Here is a 17,851-nt window from a genome sequence, read left to right as displayed (position 1 = left end):
TAGAGGGAACCAAATGCAAAGTACTTTTTAATGCAGGAGGCTGACACATTCACAGTGCCCATGGGTGGGCTTTGCAGTCACACACACCTTGTCCCAGGCCCCGGCCTGGCCACTGTCCCAGGTCTAGCACCTTCGCCCCGCTTGAAGCCCATTCTCTTGTCTGTTCTGCAGAAATGGGAGTAAGATAATATTTTCTACCTCACAGGGTTGTTGTGAGGATCAGCTAACATAGCACACTTCAGGCACTGCTTGGTGCTATACAGGTTGTTCAGTGTGAGGCTTTAGTCATCAAAAACCCTGATTTTGGGGGCTCTTGGGTGGCTCAGTCAGTTAAACATCCGACTTGGGCTCAGGGCATGATCTCACAGTTCGTGAGTTCGAGCGCCGCATCGAGTTCTCTGCTACCAGTGCAGAGCCTGCTTTGGATCCTCTGTACCCGCCCCCTCTCTGTTCCTCCCCTGCTTGTTCTCTCTCTTTCTTAGAAACAAATAAGTACTTAAAAAAAACACCCTGATTTTCGCCACTGGCATCCAGAGCCCTTACATAACATGTCCTGGGTCACAGAGCTATTTCGCGAAGGATCTGTGTCAAGAATCTGCAGATCTTTCCGGCTCCAAGTTCAACACGCTTAACACAATACCGAGCAGTAAGGAGATGTTTGCTGATCCAGATACGGAAGCGGCAAACCTCACAAGGCCTGGGATGTTGTGACAACTTGGTTGATTCCCCTTCCATGGTTTATTCCCCATTCTGATTAGAAGAAGTGTTTTTCCTTTTTTTAAATTTAGATCAAGAGCTGAAACCTAAGATTTGGGGTGGTTGCGGGAAAAGCTGAGAAAATAACCCAGGATGGGGTTGTCAGGGCAGAAGGTGAGCCCCCGCAGGAGAATATGTAATTAGCGTTGCTTCAGAATGAATAACTTAGAAGCGAATACAGTTAGAAGTGAATATACAAGGTAGCAAACCCCGAGCCGGCTTACAGAGCCTTTAACCTTTTGTTTGCCTTTGATGACTGACATGCGTCTTTTGCGGTTTCTTTTCCTTTAAGGTCTTGGCTGATTTTGTGGGTAGAATGGATGAGCTCTGTGATGACAGAGGCCGCATTGGAGACTTATACAACGAGCTGAACAAATGGTCGTTTGAAAGTAAGTTTGTCAGGGCAGCTGGGTGGCCCAGGCGGCTAAGTGGCTGACTCTTAATCTCCGCTTAGGCCTTGGTCTCAGGGTTGTGAGTTCGAGCCCTGCATCAGGCTCTGCGCTGGGCACCAAGCCTACTTAAAAGACAAAAGAAAGTAAGTTGTCATCACAATCTTGTTCATTTGGTTTTCCAAGTGATTTTGAGGCGACAACGTGGCTCTGAGGGCAGTCCCTCTGTAATCACAAACTGTTGACAAAGAAGGGCTCCTTGTGCAGTCTTTTGTGCTTTCGGGCACTTAAGTGATGCTTGGCCCTGTAGGTTGCTTATGTAGTCATTCAACAAATATTTATTGAACACCTGCTATGTGCCTGGCACCGTGCTTGGTACTAGAGACTCAGCAGCGAACAAAACAGGCAATGACTGAGCTCCCACAGGGCTTAGAGTCTGCTAAGGGTGATGACCAACGAGTAAATACTTTATTATATATTTTGCCAAGGGGTAAGGGATTCGATAAAGAACCGTAGTGCCTAGAGGAGGCACGTCTGCTTTGGTTAAGGAGACAGTTGAGGTGGGACCTAAAAGAACAAGGCACAAGGCATCCTTGGGAAGACTGTTCCAGAATGTGGAGACAGGCAGGGCAAATTCCCCCGAGGAGGAAGCATCTGAGGCTCTGAGGAGGCTGGGGCGAAGGGGGGAGGGGGGAGGGGGGAGGGGGAGGTGGGAAGAGAAGGAGGAGCACCAATCCAGGGGCTGTAGGTCTTGGCCAGAACTCGGGCTTTAATTCGAGTCTGATGGTGAGACATAGAAAGCTCCAAACAGAAGCTGGGGATGATCCCGCTCTTCAGGAAACACTCGGAGGCCAGCAAGCAGGGTGCTCTCTGGCCTGGGAAGCTGCCCAGGGGAGACGAGGCAATGAAACACTTTTGATAGAGCAGATAGGCACTTGACTGAGGAAGTTCAAGGCCATGGGAGAACCCAAGAGGGCTGCCTCCGCTGAGGGTGGACATGACGCCCGGTCAGCTAAGGCCTGGCAGATGAGTAGGAATTCACTACCCGGTGGATGGAGGAGCAAAGAGAGAACAGAAAGGTATTCAGAATGACGGAACCCGTCCTGCAGGGGAGGGGCGTGGTCAGGGCAGAGGAAGGCAGGAGCATAGCCTCTGACCCCTGTGAATGGGGATGGGAATTCGGGTTTGAGCGTGGGGTACCTGGAAATGATATTACACAGAATATTTTTAGCAAGAGGGTGGCTCGGGCTGATTTGCTGGAAGGATCGCTCTGGCTGCTGTGGAGAGGAGCGGAGGGGGCACTCCAGGAGGGAGGCTTTGGTCATGACCTGTCCCCTCCTCCCATCAGCCCAGCCTCACTTTAAAGCTACAGACCACTGACTATGTTAGCGCATGAGAAAGCTCCATGCAAAGAAGAACCCACAGAAGGTGTTAAGGGAAAGAGAATCAGAATAAAGTGAAGGAATGATTACAGAGGAGGAAAGGAAGTGTGTGTTTTGGAAACTGTCCACTGGAAATACCCAAATGAAGGCGTATCGAATGCATGTCTTTGCAAGTCAAAGAAGATGTGACGCTGGTGGTTTAAGAATTATTGTCTAGCATTGTAAGAAGTCTCGAGAAAGGCGGTCCACGGCTGGCACTCACGGATGTCACGGGGGACCCTTTCTATTCTGTTGCTCGCCCATCCTATTGACTTGTTGCAAAATGACTCCTGCCCTTCCTGGTCTCACCTCTGCAGTCGAGGCAAAAACAAGAAGGAAAGAGGGAAGAGTTAAGCCAGACTTGCCCCTTTTATCAAGAAAGTGAAAGAGTATTTCCTTTAAGCCTCATTGGCCAGACCTGGTGGCTTCTCGGGCTGCTACAGCAAACCTAGAAAATCAGGGACACAAATGGCACCAAAGTCTTAGATCAACCCAGATTTGTTGCCCGAGGACTGACACATTGATACCCTAAATAAGATCAGGGTTCTCTTAGGAAAGAAACGTGGGAGAATGAGTATTGGGTAGGCCATTAACAATGTCTGCCACACACGGTATCCATGACGAACTCTGACAAAAGCAAAGACATTGCAGGAGAGATTCTTTCATGTATAGAAATGGCTTCATTGTCATGGCGTCGTTTCTGACCAGGAGATTCTGCAGGGGGTGGGTTGGTTGTTGGGCATGGAGATGAGTTCTGAAAAGTGAGGAAAGTATCATCAGGCTCCTTCGTCTCAGACTTTATACCGTTCCTCTGTTCTCTGAAAAGACCTCACTTTTACAAAAGACAGAATCGAGGCTTGAGTAGTCAGCTAACTTGTAGACCCCGGTGTTGCTGTGATTGAATGACTGTTGGTTGTTTTAAATACCAGGCATCTGCCTCGTGCTGTATGAAAAGAGATTTGGACTCCTTCAGAAGAATGTAGGGGATGAAGCTCTGAACTTCATCATGGCCATCAAAACGGTAAGCGCCGCCTTGAGGAGAACAGTTTTCCTGATTCACAGAACCTCGCACACAAGCGTCACGTTTCCCCAAGGGAAGCACACACAGATTTTATCACAAGAATCAAGTGCTAATTTTAAGGGGTTATGTGTTTTCATGGGTGGATGGGCATGGATGGCCATGAACCAGGAAGCACTCTACATCAGGGGTCAGGCAAGTTTAAGTAGGTGTTTCAGTTCAAGGTCAGTTGATGGAAATACTATTTCAAAAAGAGTCTGAAATTTTTGAGGTGTAAAATTGCTGAATCCATTAGATCATGGGTGGACAGAGAGATGCCGTGAAGCTGGTGTAGCAATGGCTGAGGTTGGGAAATGACTGGAAATCAAAGTCAATAAGAAAGTGATGGGTTTCCTTTTTCCTTCTTTCATAAAAGATTTAGGTCATAAAATCAGTTTTTTCAATGTTTATTTATTTATGGGGGGCACATCCAGTGACAAGTGGTCCCAAAGATTATTTTCATTGTGCTACGGGGCCCGGGGGAGGGTCCCACCCCCAGAATTGGTGAGAGAGGGCTGGGCGGGGTAGTCTTTGAACTCTTACCTTTCTGGAAACACGGGCTGTGGGTTGTGGAGATGGCTCCCCTTCCAGTGTGATGCTTGTCTTTGAGAGAAGGGGAGTCCGGAATGCAGAGCCGTTGTGTCCCCCACAGATGATGAGCACATTTGGGAAGATGATGGTGACCCCGGTTGAGCTGCACAAGAGCCTCAACACCAAGGTCTGGCAGGCCCACACGCAGGCCTGGGACACCATCTTCCGAGCAGGTAAGGGGGCCACACACACCCACTTGGCAGCCCTGGCTCTGGAGCCGCTGCCAGAGGCCCGGAAGGATCTTCTTGATGGAGTTTGCTCCTCCTGAATCTTACGGGCTTTGCAGAGTTTGAAATTGCCCCAGTGTAGACAAATTCTAAGAAAGAGGCACGTGGTGGCTTTCTTCAGTCTTCAGGAGCTAGAAGCCATTAAGAGCAAGAGGTTCAGAGTCAGAGATATGTGGATTCAACCAAGCTCTGTCACTGGTGTAGCGGGTTGACCAAATGTCCTCTCTCTCTTTCGTCCTCAGTAGTCTTGTCTCTCAAATGGGCCAATAATAATAATACCTACCTCAATGCAACTGTTTCTAGGTCTAATGTAGATACTGTAAAAACCTGACTTCTCACAATACCCAGTGGGTCAGAGAAATGTCTGCTACATCCTGAAGGGACTGTTGATGCTATGAGTATTGATACTGTGTTTACCAGTGTGTCCCAGTAAGAGGTCCTTTATCGTATCCTACCATGGTGTATATTTTATACACACACAGAAACATATACTCATCGGATTCTCACCAAAACCCCTAGAGGGTAGCCCACCCGTTAGCCCTGAGTGACAGAACTGAGGCACAGAGAACCAACTTCCTCAGATTACACGCCGGGTCTCCCAAAGCGCAAACTCTAACCGCTGTTCCGCTTATGGCCGTTGTTACTATGGCCGACCTCGCCGTTATTATTATTCTGATGGTGGCGACTTGCAGAGTAGACTGAAGAGAGAGAGACACATGCTTAGAATGTTCTTTACAAACAGAACCTTCTACCACTGTTGTCAGCATACGAGGGCACTGCCTCTGTGTGTGTGTGTGTGTGTGTGTGTGTGTGTGAACCCTGAGGGAGGCTCTCTCCTCCTCTATGGCCTGGATTTGGGAGCCGAAACCCCACCCCGCCTGTATTCATGACCAAATCAGCTCGACATCTGGCTCTGGGTATGAGCTCTGATTCCGAGAGTGGACCTGAGCCCCACCTCTGTCTCGTGCGATCCCTTCCACATGCCAAGCTTTTGCTCCTCCAACTCAGACTGTGACCTGCCGAGTGACAGCAGCAGTAGCGCCTGGGTGCTCGCTAGAAATGCAGATTCCCAGGTTCAAGCCCCCACCCCCACCCCAGATTCCGAATCTGCATTTTAGGAAGATGCCCAGGTGATACTTGGCCGCATTAAAGTTTGACCGGCCGTGCTCTCGTGGCCGTCGATCAATCCTTGGCGACCTAACAACAAGGTGACATTAGCTCATTGGACAGCTTGTCAGTGTCCCTGAGAAGGTCCCGCTAGATGTCACAGGGAGGAATTCACCTGGGGCTCCCTCACATTCTCTCTGGTCCTAATCATCACCCACTTCCTTTCCCTCTTCTCTTCCCCATAGTCAAATCGTGCATCAACAGCCGGTTGGAGCAAAGTTCCGAGCAGCTCAGCATGGATTTCCTTGGTGATATTTATCGCCACAGCCAGCTTTCCAGGAAAGAACTGTACGCGGCCGTGACTGAGCTCCAGCTGGCTGCGGTGGAGACGGTAAGGGCTGGAAAGTCTTTCTCATGATGAACTTTAAATAGGCATTCAGCTCTCCCTCCCCAAGGGTTAACTGAGCACTAGTTTAGCCAAATGCTGCATGAGACCCAGTGCACAGCCTTGGTCCTTCAGCTGGTGACAAGAGGTGAATTCATGTGTCCCACGGGGGAAACTCCGTGTGCTGCGTGTCAGATACACGAGCTATCTGGGAATTCAGAAGCAGTAAAACTCCACACCATAGCGAGATAGGTCATCTAGATTTTTCCTTTTTTTTATTCTTTGATAGTCTAGGTTTTTGTAAAAAATTGAATATATTCCTGAAAGTGGTAAATGTTACCCCAAAGTGCCTGATTGTGATGGTTACTCTAAAAATATTGGAATGCTCTCTACCGGTCCAATAATTTTTCTTTTTTTAAAGTTTATTTATTTGTTTTGAGGGAGGAGGGCAAGAAGAAGGGGACAGGATTCCAAGCAGGCTCTAGGCTGTGAGCACAGAGCTCAATGTGGGGCTCAAACTCACGAACCGCAAGATCATGACCTGAGTGGAATCAAGAGTGGGACACTTAACTGAGCCACCCAGGCATCCCTATTTTTTCTGATTAAAAGTTTGAACGTAGTGAGCTAGGGGAAACGTGATTTCACCTTATGTGAAACGGCTAATTTTAAATGCCCAGATTCTGTCCCCGTGGACTTAATGGCCATGGTAGGTACCCAGTCCAGCCAGACTCCAAATGCAAATACTGACGGGTGTTCAAGTGAGTTTGATTGTCCTTGATTCTTTTTTTTTTTTTTTGAACTATCACTGGCTGGATGCATTCCTCGTGACCCAACGTTTCATTCACCTGTAATTTCCAAGAATAATGCATCCCAGTTCATTTCTTTTCCATGTTTCCCATTTCTTTCATGTCTCCTGTCCACAGAAAAAGTAGGGTTTTCTACATCAGGGGAATAGCAAGGTTGTAATTTCTCCCCATGCCCCAGAAGGCTGTTGAACGGAGGAGTTCAATTCAGCTCCCTTTCATACTGAGCACTGACCCTAAGAGGCTCCTTGGGTGGGGGGCGTTGGGGGGGTTGGACTGTGAGCTCCAAGGGCGATGATCTGGTTTCGGACCTGCTGGGTTCCCAGGATGCAGAACAGCACTTAGCGCACAGAAGGTGCTCAACAAATACTTGGTGAATAAATGAAAAGAATCAGAATCCAAGCACCTGCTATGTGCCAGGTGCTGCTCCAGGTGCTTGAAGGAGCACCATGAGCCAGAGACAAAGGTCTTGGCCTCTGTGAAACTTAACTTCTAGTCGGGAAGACCAACAAATAAATCAATATGACCATTTCAAATAGTAGGAGACATGGAAGAAACCATCAGGGTGATGGGAAAGAAGGAGAGGGCAGGGTACCCTCACTGAGGAAGTGATACTGGAGCTAAGGGAAATGATGACAGGGAGCCAGCCAAGGGAGGATCTGGGGGGAAGGGTCCTCCTTGGAAATGGCATGTGCAAAGGGCCTGGAGCAGGAAGAGCATTGGAGCTGGAGACTTCGTACATGTGGTCAGGTTGACATTGGAGAATCAAGGGCCTGTGTTCATCAGAAGTCTTCACAAGCCATTTGGGTTTTATTACACCTGTGATAGAAACCTCTCAGGATATTATAAGCAGGGGAGTAGCCTGATCGAATTTACGTTCTGAAAAGAGGACTGGCTGGTGGGGTAGAAGGTGCACCCAGCAGACAAAGAGTGGAGCGGAAAAACCAGCTAAGCGATGGGTCTCCTCCGTGGAGGTCAAGCTGGGATAGTTGGTGCCTGTGAGGTTGCCCAGGCCACGCCCTCTCGATTCAGCCTCTGCAGTGAGTGACCCAAAAAGGCCCTGTTGTCTTCTTACAGGGCTTTGGCAAAAAGCTACAGTTTGGAAACTCTATTTGGTACTTGCGGTAAGGGACCCGCTGATATGGTTAAACGTTTCTTTTTTAGTCCTGGCAATTCTGGAAGTCACTTTTGGAAAATCAGAGAAATTTGAACGTGTATCTAATTTGGTGGCCGCGCCCTCTTCCTGTTTTGTAAATTGGACTCTTGTAATAACGCTGTCCACGGTTTATTTGCAGCTGAGGCTGCCAGTCTTTGACATGAAGAAGGCTGCCTTGGACGCATCTTCCTCCCAAAATAGTAAATACCTTTGGCTCCGAATCGTCTCGCACTTTGCCCGCTTGTGTGAGTGGCACATGGCACTCGGCAAAAGCATCTTCGTGCTTGCAATGGCCGTTTTTACAGGAATATTTGGCTTATGTTAACTAAAAAACTAAAAATAAATAAAGATCTGAAAACAAATACATACGACTACCAGGGGAGAATATCATGAAACCGAAAGCTATGCTGTTTCTGCCAATATTTTTTCTCTTCTTGTTGCCTTTGGAAAGGGAGTAAAATGCGCCACTTGAAAGACCATGAGCCTCCTGTCAGAAGCTGTGGCTGGGTCCCTGACAGATTCAACTGGATGCTCGAATTTCTTATTTTGGTATTGGCCCCTCCTGCAAGGGCTCTTGGCGTGCGGCTGTAACCGTGGGTTTCACAGATTCAGTTCTGGAGGTGCATTTTTTCATGTGCGTTTGCACTGTAAAATGAAAAAAACATCTCATCAGCAAAGCCGCTAGGATCTCCAACTGTCTCTCGCCACTGAAGTGTTCGCTCTAGTTTCTGTTTTAAACAATGTTTAATTAAGTGCTTTCCTTATTTTGAGATAATCGTAGATTCACATGCAGTTCTTTTTTTTTAATAATGTTTATTTTATTTTTGAGGGAGAACGCAATTGGGGTAGGGGCAGAAAGGGGGAGCTGGGATCTGAGGTAGGCAGTGGGCTGACAGGCTCACAGCAGGGAGTCCGGGTGGCTCCAACTCACCAACTCAGGACCTGCGCTAAAGGCAGAGGCTCAATGGACTGAGCCACCCAGGCGCCCCTCACATGCAGTTCTAAGAAAAAATAGAGAGGAATCCCTTGGGCCCTTCACTTGCTTTTCCCCAGTGGTAACATCTTGCAACAATAAAACCTTATCTCAACCTGGAAATTGACATGAATGAAATTGACACGGATACAGTCCTACCAGCTTGCTTTGTTTGTGTTCAAACAATTTTTGTATCAAACTGTATTTTAAGTATCCTAATGCAGCTGATTATTTAAGGAGTCTACCTTGATTCCCCCGTAACTAAGCTATCTATCCTTAATTGGCATAGCTTATAAAATAAATCTGACTTTTCATGTAGTGGATTTTTTTAAATGCACAGCAAATAAGGACACGTGAAAAAGCCTCACGAATACGTTTGCAGAGCAAGGTGGTAGGTATCAGCTTGTGTTCAGCTCATAACGGTTTTATGGCGGTTTATTTGCAGAAACTCAAGTTTATGTCCCTTTGGCTTTCAGACAGCAAACAGCTTGATGTGGATTCTCTACAATTTATCCCGCAATCCCCACGTGCAACAAAAGCTTCTTCAGGAGATTCAGAGTGTATTGCCTGAGAATCAGATGCCACGGGCAGAGGACTTGAGGAATATGCCGTATTTAAAAGCCTGCCTGAAAGAATCCATGAGGTGAGAACAGACATGGAAGCCGCTCTCTTAAACACATGATCAGGGTCTCCACGCCCACAGACAGCACCCACTGTTGATTCAGAAACAATTATCAAATTGCAAAAAAAAAAAAAAAAAAAAAAAAAAAAGGCCTTAGGACCATGTTCTCTTTCTATTATTCATTTCCTAAATCATTTGGGCAAATTTTGCTAAAACTTGGGAAAGTCTGTGTGCTCCCCTTTAAATCAGTAATAATAGTTTAATGAATGCTATAAGCACTAAGTAAGATCAGGGGCATAACTGAAGGATATGAAAAGAAGGTCAGCAAGGGAATCGTGTTATTATTTGATAAGACTAAGAGACATCTTTGTTTTTGTATCAAATCGGGTGTAAAATGTTCTTCAAACATTATTGTTCCATCCTTTCCGAAAAACCAAACTCACAGCATGTCAGCATTAGGAAGAAACAGCTTTCACTCCAGGAAGGGCAGATAGGAGAACCCTAGAACAAAGTCAAGCTTCGGAATGACACATTAAAAAAAAAACATATTTCAAGTCTAGAATGAAACAGAAACCACTATTGACAGCTGCTAAGCAGTTACTGGGGAGTTCACCAACACGATAAGATAAGGGATACCAGCAGGAGGTATAAAATATCAGGAAGAAAGAGCCAGAACTTCTTTACGAGACTTGTGATCACGCTCCCCGTTTGAGCACGAACTCATGCGGGAATTACTGATTTAATCAGAATCTGCATTCCCATTGACACTGAATCAAGAAACTGGTCTGTGTTCACGCCCCTGTACACCTCTAATTTTGTTTTTTTCAGGCTTACCCCAAGTGTGCCATTTACAACCCGAACTCTTGACAAAGCCACGGTTCTGGGCGAATATGCTTTACCCAAAGGAGTAAGTAGGATTTGTGTGGTCTGCACCTCAGAGAGCTTTGAAAGCTACACTTTCCAAAGAGTCCTCAGATCTCCATCAACACCTGTTCTGGGAGAGAATTCATCTTGGAAATATGTATATTTTAGTATGTAGGTGGCATGTTGCATCATATGGTGTTGAGATTGATGGTTTGGGGGACAAAGAGACGTAGATTCAAGTATTCCCTCACGTGACTTACAGAACCTCAGCTCTCTCATCTACAGATGAGATAATAAGGGGATAATAAGGGACTCCCACATGGGGCTGGTGAGAAAGCGATGCAACATTTTAAAGTTCTTTACCTGTTTATCACCTGGTACATTTCTAGTACTAAACACGGGCTGGCAATCACTGTATTGTAAACTTGTGGCTTGCTTTTACATTCATAAGGTGATCCCTTTTGTAAATTCTGCCCTTCAAATGTTTCTGTCTGGTGGTTTTTAAGTGCTTTTGTGTTCCTGTGTGTTTTTAGACAGTGCTGATGCTCAATACCCAGGTGTTGGGATCCAGTGAAGATAATTTTGAAGATGCAACTCAGTTTAGGCCCGAACGGTGGCTTCAGGAGAAGAAAAAGATCAATCCTTTTGCGCATCTTCCATTCGGCATTGGGAAGAGAATGTGCATTGGTCGCCGACTAGCCGAGCTCCAGCTTCACTTGGCCCTGTGCTGGGTAAAACTCTGAGTTCTTTCTTTTTGAAAGCTTATTTGCTTTTAAGAAGGGGGGTGGCAGAGAGAGAGGGAGACACAGAATCGGAAGCAGGCTCCAGCCTCCGAGCTGTCAGCACAGAGCCTGATGCGGGGCTTGACCTCACGAGCCGGGAAATCATGACCTGAGCCAAAGTCGGATGCTTAACCGACTGAGTCGCCCGCACCCTGGTCTCTGCACCCGTGCTCTGTGCTGTTCCGCAACCCAGGAGAAGAGAGATCACCCTGCCTTTTCTGTGCATGTCTGTTCCAGATCGTCCGCAAGTACAACATCGTGGCCACCGACCACGAGCCCGTGGAGATGCTGCACCTGGGCATCCTGGTGCCCAGCCGGGAGCTCCCCATAGCCTTCCACCGGCGGTGAGCACCTCAGGTGAGCGTCCAGGGTGCTGTGAGCCCCCAAATGGGGAGCTGAGCTCAGAGGTCGGCCAGACTGGGGTTTGAATCCCTGCTCCCCACTGATTTGCTGGGTGACCTGGAGAAGTTTTCTAACCTTTCTGTCTCCTTTTTCTTTTTCTCATTTTTCAAATGGGGACCAAAATTGTATCTCACTGGAAAGTTGATGTGATACTAAATACTCAGCCTAAATCCTAGCATCAACTAAGTGCTCAGTAAAGGCAAGCGGCCATCATGGTTTTGTGTGTGTCCAGAGGTGGACAGTCTTTTTCTGTAAAGGGCCAGTTGGCAGATATTTTAGGCTTTGCGGGCCCTGAGGTCTCCCCTGCGTCCACTTACGTCTCCGCCTGTTAGCTCTGAAGCAGCCTCACACAATTTGTCAACAAGCAGGTGTGGTTGTTGTGTTCCTTTTCTTTTTTTTAATTTTTTAATGGTTTATTTATTTTTGGTACAGAAGAGACAGAGCATGAGAGGGAGAGGGTCAGAGAGAGAGGGAGACACAGAATCTGAAACAGGCTCCAGGCTCTGAGCTAGCAGTCAGCACAGAGCCCGACGCGGGGCTCGAACCCACGAACGTGAGATCTGACCTGAGCCAAAGTCAGAGGCTTAACCAACTGAGCCACCCAGGTGCGCCTGTTGGTTCCTTTTCTATTGCTGCTGTAACAAATTACAAACCGCTAAAGTAAGTGTTAAATAATACATGTATTAGTTTAACAGATCTGTAGGTCAGAAATCCGACCCAGCTCGTACCAGGCCAAAGTCAAGGCATTCGCAGGGCTAGATTCCTTTCTAGAGGTTCCAGGGGGCGAGAATCTGTTCTCTGCTAATTTGGGCTGTTGGCAGAATTCAGTTTCTAGCGACTGTCAGACTGAGGTCCCTATTTTCTTGCTGGCAGCTGACGGCTAGTCCCAGCTGGTAGAGGCCACCTACAATCCGTGGTTCATGACCTCTTTCTCCATTTTCAGGGTTAGCCAGAGAAGGCCGAGCTCCTCTCCAGGCTTCGAGTCTCTCCCCTCCTCTGTCATTCAGAATATTCTTCCCATTTAGACACACCTGGGCAGCTCAGTGAGCCAAGCATCCGACTTTGGCGCAGGTCATGATCTCTCAGTTCATAGGTTCGAGCCCCACATCGGGCTCTGTGTTGGCAGCTCAGAGCCTGGAGCCTGCTTCCGATTCTGTCTCCTGCTCTCTCTCTTTCTCTCCCCACCCCTGCTTACACTCTGTGTCTCTCTATTTCTTAAAAATGAATAAACATTAAAAAATGCAATAAAGTAAAAGAATTTTCCATCTTGAGGTCCACACATGTAATCACCTCGGCAAAGTTCCATTTGCCATGCATTCACAGCTTCTGGAGATTAGAGCACAGACATTTTCTCGGGGCCATGATTCTGCCTACTAAGACTGTTCCAATAAAACTTTATTTATAAATACAGGTGGTATACTTATTTGACCACAGGGCTTTGGTTTCCAGACCCCTGGAATGTAAGAGTATATATTTACTACCCTGTATTATATACGATGTAACACTTTCCCTGCAGTATACCTTTCACTTCCTTTTCTGACTGTTTACATGTTCTCTTACCACCTTCACAACTGTGCCCATATCCACGGACCTACTACTATGTATTTAATTACTGCTTAATTGTTTCCTTTAAATTAACACAGGCCTAATAGGACACTTTAGCCTTATTTCCCAGACAGTAATTTCCTTGATGAAATGATAAGCGTTTCAGTTCTGTTATTTTCCTTAATACACAATAAAATGAATTTTTAGCTGCTGAGGTGATAAAAATTTAGCTTCAAAAATCTCTACTACCATCTTCTGCGAGTGATGACACTTCCAGAATAAGGCTTTCTAGCATTACATGCCCTGATTGGGTCTCAACCATTCTGCCCTATCAAAAGCCTGCCCTGGAATTTCCCTAGACCTGACTACAATTTGCTAACTGCCAGGGAAGGGGAGTGCTGACAGGTGGATTACTGCGGGAAATCAGCATTTGCAGATGAAATTTCTCCCCAGGTGTCTGGTGCTAGGCACTTGTCAAATTCTGAGCATCCCAACAGAATTAAATCAAGTAGGATAATGAAGGAATTATAATTTGGTTTCGAAACTCCAAGCCTTCAGCAAGGATAGCACACACACTAATCATAGCCAACCACCCCTTTGACATGGGCCCCTGGCATTTTTGGCGTTAGCACATTTTTTTTTTGCTAATAATTCCTCTTGTTAAATTATAATTCTTTAATGTATATTTGGGGGGAATACCTGGGTGGCTCAGTCGGTTAAGCATCTGACTTCAACTCAGGTCATGATCTCACAGTCTGTGGGTTTGAGCCCCACGTAGGGCTCTGTGCTGACAGCTCAGAACCTGGAGCCTGCTTCGGATTCTGTGCCTCCCTCTCTCTCTCTTCTCTCCTGCTTGTGTTCTCTCTGTCTACCAAAAATAAACAAACATTAAAAAAATTTAAAAAAAAGAGTTTAATGTATATTTGGGGTTTACTTTATTTTCCAGATTTTTTTTTATCATGACCAAGAGCAGCAATTTTTGCCCTCCTGCAAGAATGGTCTTTATGGCTTCTACGTCACCGGAAAGCAAACTGCAAAAACTAGTGCCTGAAACAGCACATAACGAACAGTCGGGCCGGGTTTTTATACTCATTCTTCGATACAACTGTTCCGGAAGCTGCGCCCTCTGTCTACATGATAGCATTTAATAAGATTGTATCTGACGCCAGAAAGCAGACTGAGCACTGGGGTGCAGGACGCTCTTCGGGGGACCCTGCTGGCTTACACTGAACAGGTGACAGCACCGTGTTCACTTACAGAATTACTCACGACCCGTTTTCCCCTGCGTCTTAACCGCGACGTGGCGGCGGGGCTGGCATTTGTCAGTCGGTCTGGTAACCGTCACTACACGTTTCTGTCCCCACCCGTCCGAATCCGCCCCGCTCGGCTCTTTACTCTCAAGAGTAAGTTTACATTTCGCAAGGGAAGCTAAAATGATCTGGGGCTGGGGGTTAATGATTACAATCCATTTATTGTAACTCTGCTTCACGTGATATTGGAGGGAAACGCTTGTTTATCACACCAGCAAAACGAAATGTTCAAGTTATCGGGTCTCTATGAAACTGCTTTTTTTCCTGTTCTGAAATTGCCGCATTCTTGGGAAATTAGAAAAGAACTCTATTTTCAGAGGGACTTTGATGAAGTCAGAGCCTCTTATCATGAGTGCCTTCATGAATTACTGTGGCAACGTTTTGTCAAAGGATTCTGAAATTCTTTGTTTAAGTAAGAAGTGAATCAGCAGTTTTTAAACTGTGTGTGTGTGTGTGTGTGTATTGTAATGGAAATTTGCTTAAATCATTTAAAAAAATATATACAGTATTTGATTTAGGATCTGTGGTTTAGGGCGGTGTTTTCTCAAGTCTGGTCACAATCTAAAAATATTGAGTGACTTACCATGCCTTAATTTTCCCCTCGATACAGTGGAACAGTAGTGAAGTGTGTATGCCTTATAGATGAACTATATGAGCCCCGTTGTGTAATTTGAACTCCCTGAGAGAATACAATTTCATAATGGAAAATGCATAGAGATTTATACAATACTTATAAAACTTTATAAAAAATGAGTTTACATATGGTTTATTTTTATATGTGTTTACTACTACGTTTCCTAAAAACACACTATATATTTCTACATATTTGATTGATATGATTTTTAGGATAGTTCAGAAGGATACTTTTTATATCATTCCATTTGGGTGATTATGTACATGTCACTATCATAGGTTTACGCCTTCTCCCTACTGTGAAATTATTTTGTAGAAATCTAAATCCACGTGTGTCCTCAGATCTCATCTGTACATCTTCATTAAACTCCCTGAAATTCAGAATAAAAGTTTTCAAATAGTAAAAAAATGTTTCCTCTTTATTGCATTTGTTGTCTTACTAGGAAATTTTCTCAATGAGGCCATTTTACAAGCCCCGTATCATGAAATCTACTCTTATAAACAGCTGGACTTTCATACAGTTTTACAGAAAGATCATCATTTGAGTGGCAAAGTAGTTTTCCTTTTTTTTTTTTTTTTTTTGCTGCTTAAATATTTTCCAAGTCCATTTAGTTCTCTTTATTTTTGAAAGACAGGGGGAGAGAGAGAAAGAGAGAGCACAAGTGGGGGGAGGGAAAGAAAAGAGGGAGACACAGAATCTGAAGCAGCTCCAGGCTCTGAGCTGTCAGCACAGAGCCCTACACGGGGCTTGAACTCACGAACTCTGAGATCATGACCTGAGCTTAACCCACTGAGCCCCCAGGTGCCCCAAGTCCATTTAGTTCTATCTGAACTACCACCTCCCGCCAGACGAGTGCAGACGTGCCCAGCTGACCTCCACCTGTTCTTTGGGCACTGACTATATCAACCTTCTCAAAACCCAGACCCGATTTTGTCTCATCGCTGCTTCTATAGTATTGCATTGCTTGTATGAAAGGATCCAATTTCTTAAGCTGGACGTCAGTGTCCTGGCAAATCTGGCCTCTCTGAACCACAGGCCCCAGCCCACGTCGCCCATGCCCAGGTGCCTGGACCCCTCCACACTGGCTTCTGCCAGTTTCTTTGATTCCTTCAACACCATCGGCCCACAGGGGTTTGCACCTGTGGTCCCTCCTCCTACCACCTTCCCTTCTGGCACATTCTTTCTCTACCTGCTCTTCTCCTACGCACCAGTCAGAGATCAGCTCAAGCTTCCTAGCGGAAGTCTTCCATGATGACTAAGACACCCCAGAGGCCGACCTGGCATCGGGATCCATTAAGGAGGTGGTTCCAGAAGAGGCTGTGAGGGACTGAGGGCAGCAGAGCAGGAAAGGGAGCCAAAGGCCATGCAGCTTGGGGAATGTTCCAGCTTCCTGATCCCCCTGGGGAGCTCTGGGCTTGTAGCTTGCAGCAGGGCTGGTTTGATCGGCAGCAACCACTCAGAGGCTGCCGGGGGGGGGGGGGTCTACTCTAGCTCTTAGCGGCAGTGTCCACGCAGGATACAGGAGCCCCAATGCATCCTGTTGATGGGATTCATGCCAAGTCACAGGGCCTCTTCCCTGAGGCCCGGTAGGTGGGTGTGGAGTAGGGTGCTTGTCACAGGGTGAATGAAACTCGGGTCTATTAAGATTGAAACCACCAATCCCTGTCAATCCGTGCCTGTTCTGTCTCCCTTAAGGCCAACGCAATTCTGCAGCTTGAGCAAAAGTCTAGAGGATGTTTCTAAGAAACCAGCTCTCATGATGACACATGGGGAAGGCAGCCCACTCACTTTGTGATGGCCAGATAATTTTTTGAGAGAGCAGGAGGGAAGAAAAGAGAGAAGGCACAGACAGAGAGGGAGGGAGGAGAGGATCGAGAGATCAAGGGACTTCCTCGATGTTTGTGGTGAAGATTCGCACACTGGCACAGCCCGCCTGAAGGGCAGGAGATTATTGATGGAGTAACTACTCATACGCAAGTGGCCGAGTGGAGTTTCATCACATGTACACGTTTGGCGCATCCGAACTTGACCACCCTTGTCCGGCGTTTAGGACCAACTGAGTGAAGGAGACACAGGTGACCCCAAGAACCTCACTCCGCGAGGAGCCAGATGGAGTTGGAGACCCCGCTCCCGTCTCACTTCTCACGCACATCTCAAAGTGGGAGTGTCTTGCTGCTCTGCATGTGGTCCTAGGAGTTAAGGATGTGCGTTTTTCACGTGACCTAGACCATAGACATGAGCGAACCACCTCATGGTGTTTTCAGCCAAGACAGCAGGAACATCTGCAATTTTTGCATTGCTCGCTTGATCTGAGAACCTAGATCCCCAGTATGCCTCCCCTCTACTGCCACACCTCTGTGTCCCATGTCCTGTAAACTCCATGTTCGTATGGGAGGGAAAACATGGACTTAGGGTTATTAGCCTCACTTAGGTTTCCATTCTCAATTATTTTTATGTTTATTTATTATCGAGACAGAGAGAAACAGAGCATGAGTAGGGGAGGGGCAGAGACAGAGGGAGACACAGAATTGGAGGCAGGCTCCAGGGTCTGAACTGTCAGCACAGAGCCCGACGTGGAGCTCAAACCCACAAACCGTGAGATTATGACCTGAGCCGAAGTTGGATGCTTAATTGATGGAGCCACTCAGGCCCCCTGGGTTTCCATTCTAGAGGTGCCATCTTCCGGTTGTGTGACTTGGGTTGTCTACCTAACCTCCGGGAGCCTTAGCTGTTCAATAGAGGCTAATGGACCTCATGCAGAAGAGTTCTCATAAGGGAAACTGTGACGTGTGCCTAGCCCAGTACAGGGCACAGAGCAGGAACGGTG

At 46.7% G+C, this 17,851-nt stretch overlaps 1 protein-coding gene across 1 annotated transcript in view; it reads left to right on the top strand.

Annotated features, from left to right (window-relative positions):
• Positions 1-11,481, top strand: part of LOC115274565 (1,25-dihydroxyvitamin D(3) 24-hydroxylase, mitochondrial) — a 15,485-nt gene extending 4,004 nt beyond the window's left edge. Inside the window, exons 4-11 of the mRNA XM_029917972.1 lie at positions 1,049-1,145; positions 3,496-3,587; positions 4,276-4,387; positions 5,794-5,939; positions 9,342-9,508; positions 10,316-10,394; positions 10,885-11,082; positions 11,371-11,481. Coding sequence (XP_029773832.1) covers positions 1,049-1,145; positions 3,496-3,587; positions 4,276-4,387; positions 5,794-5,939; positions 9,342-9,508; positions 10,316-10,394; positions 10,885-11,082; positions 11,371-11,481 — 1,002 coding nt within the window. The remainder of the gene's footprint in view (positions 1-1,048; positions 1,146-3,495; positions 3,588-4,275; positions 4,388-5,793; positions 5,940-9,341; positions 9,509-10,315; positions 10,395-10,884; positions 11,083-11,370) is intronic.
• Positions 11,482-17,851: the final 6,370 nt, after the last annotated feature.

The sequence above is a fragment of the Suricata suricatta genome, chromosome 12 (genome assembly GCF_006229205.1).
Source record: "Suricata suricatta isolate VVHF042 chromosome 12, meerkat_22Aug2017_6uvM2_HiC, whole genome shotgun sequence".
Classification (NCBI taxonomy): Eukaryota; Metazoa; Chordata; class Mammalia; order Carnivora; family Herpestidae; genus Suricata; species Suricata suricatta.
Note: the sequence above shows the minus strand (reverse complement) of the source record. Positions and strands in the feature narration are given on the sequence as shown.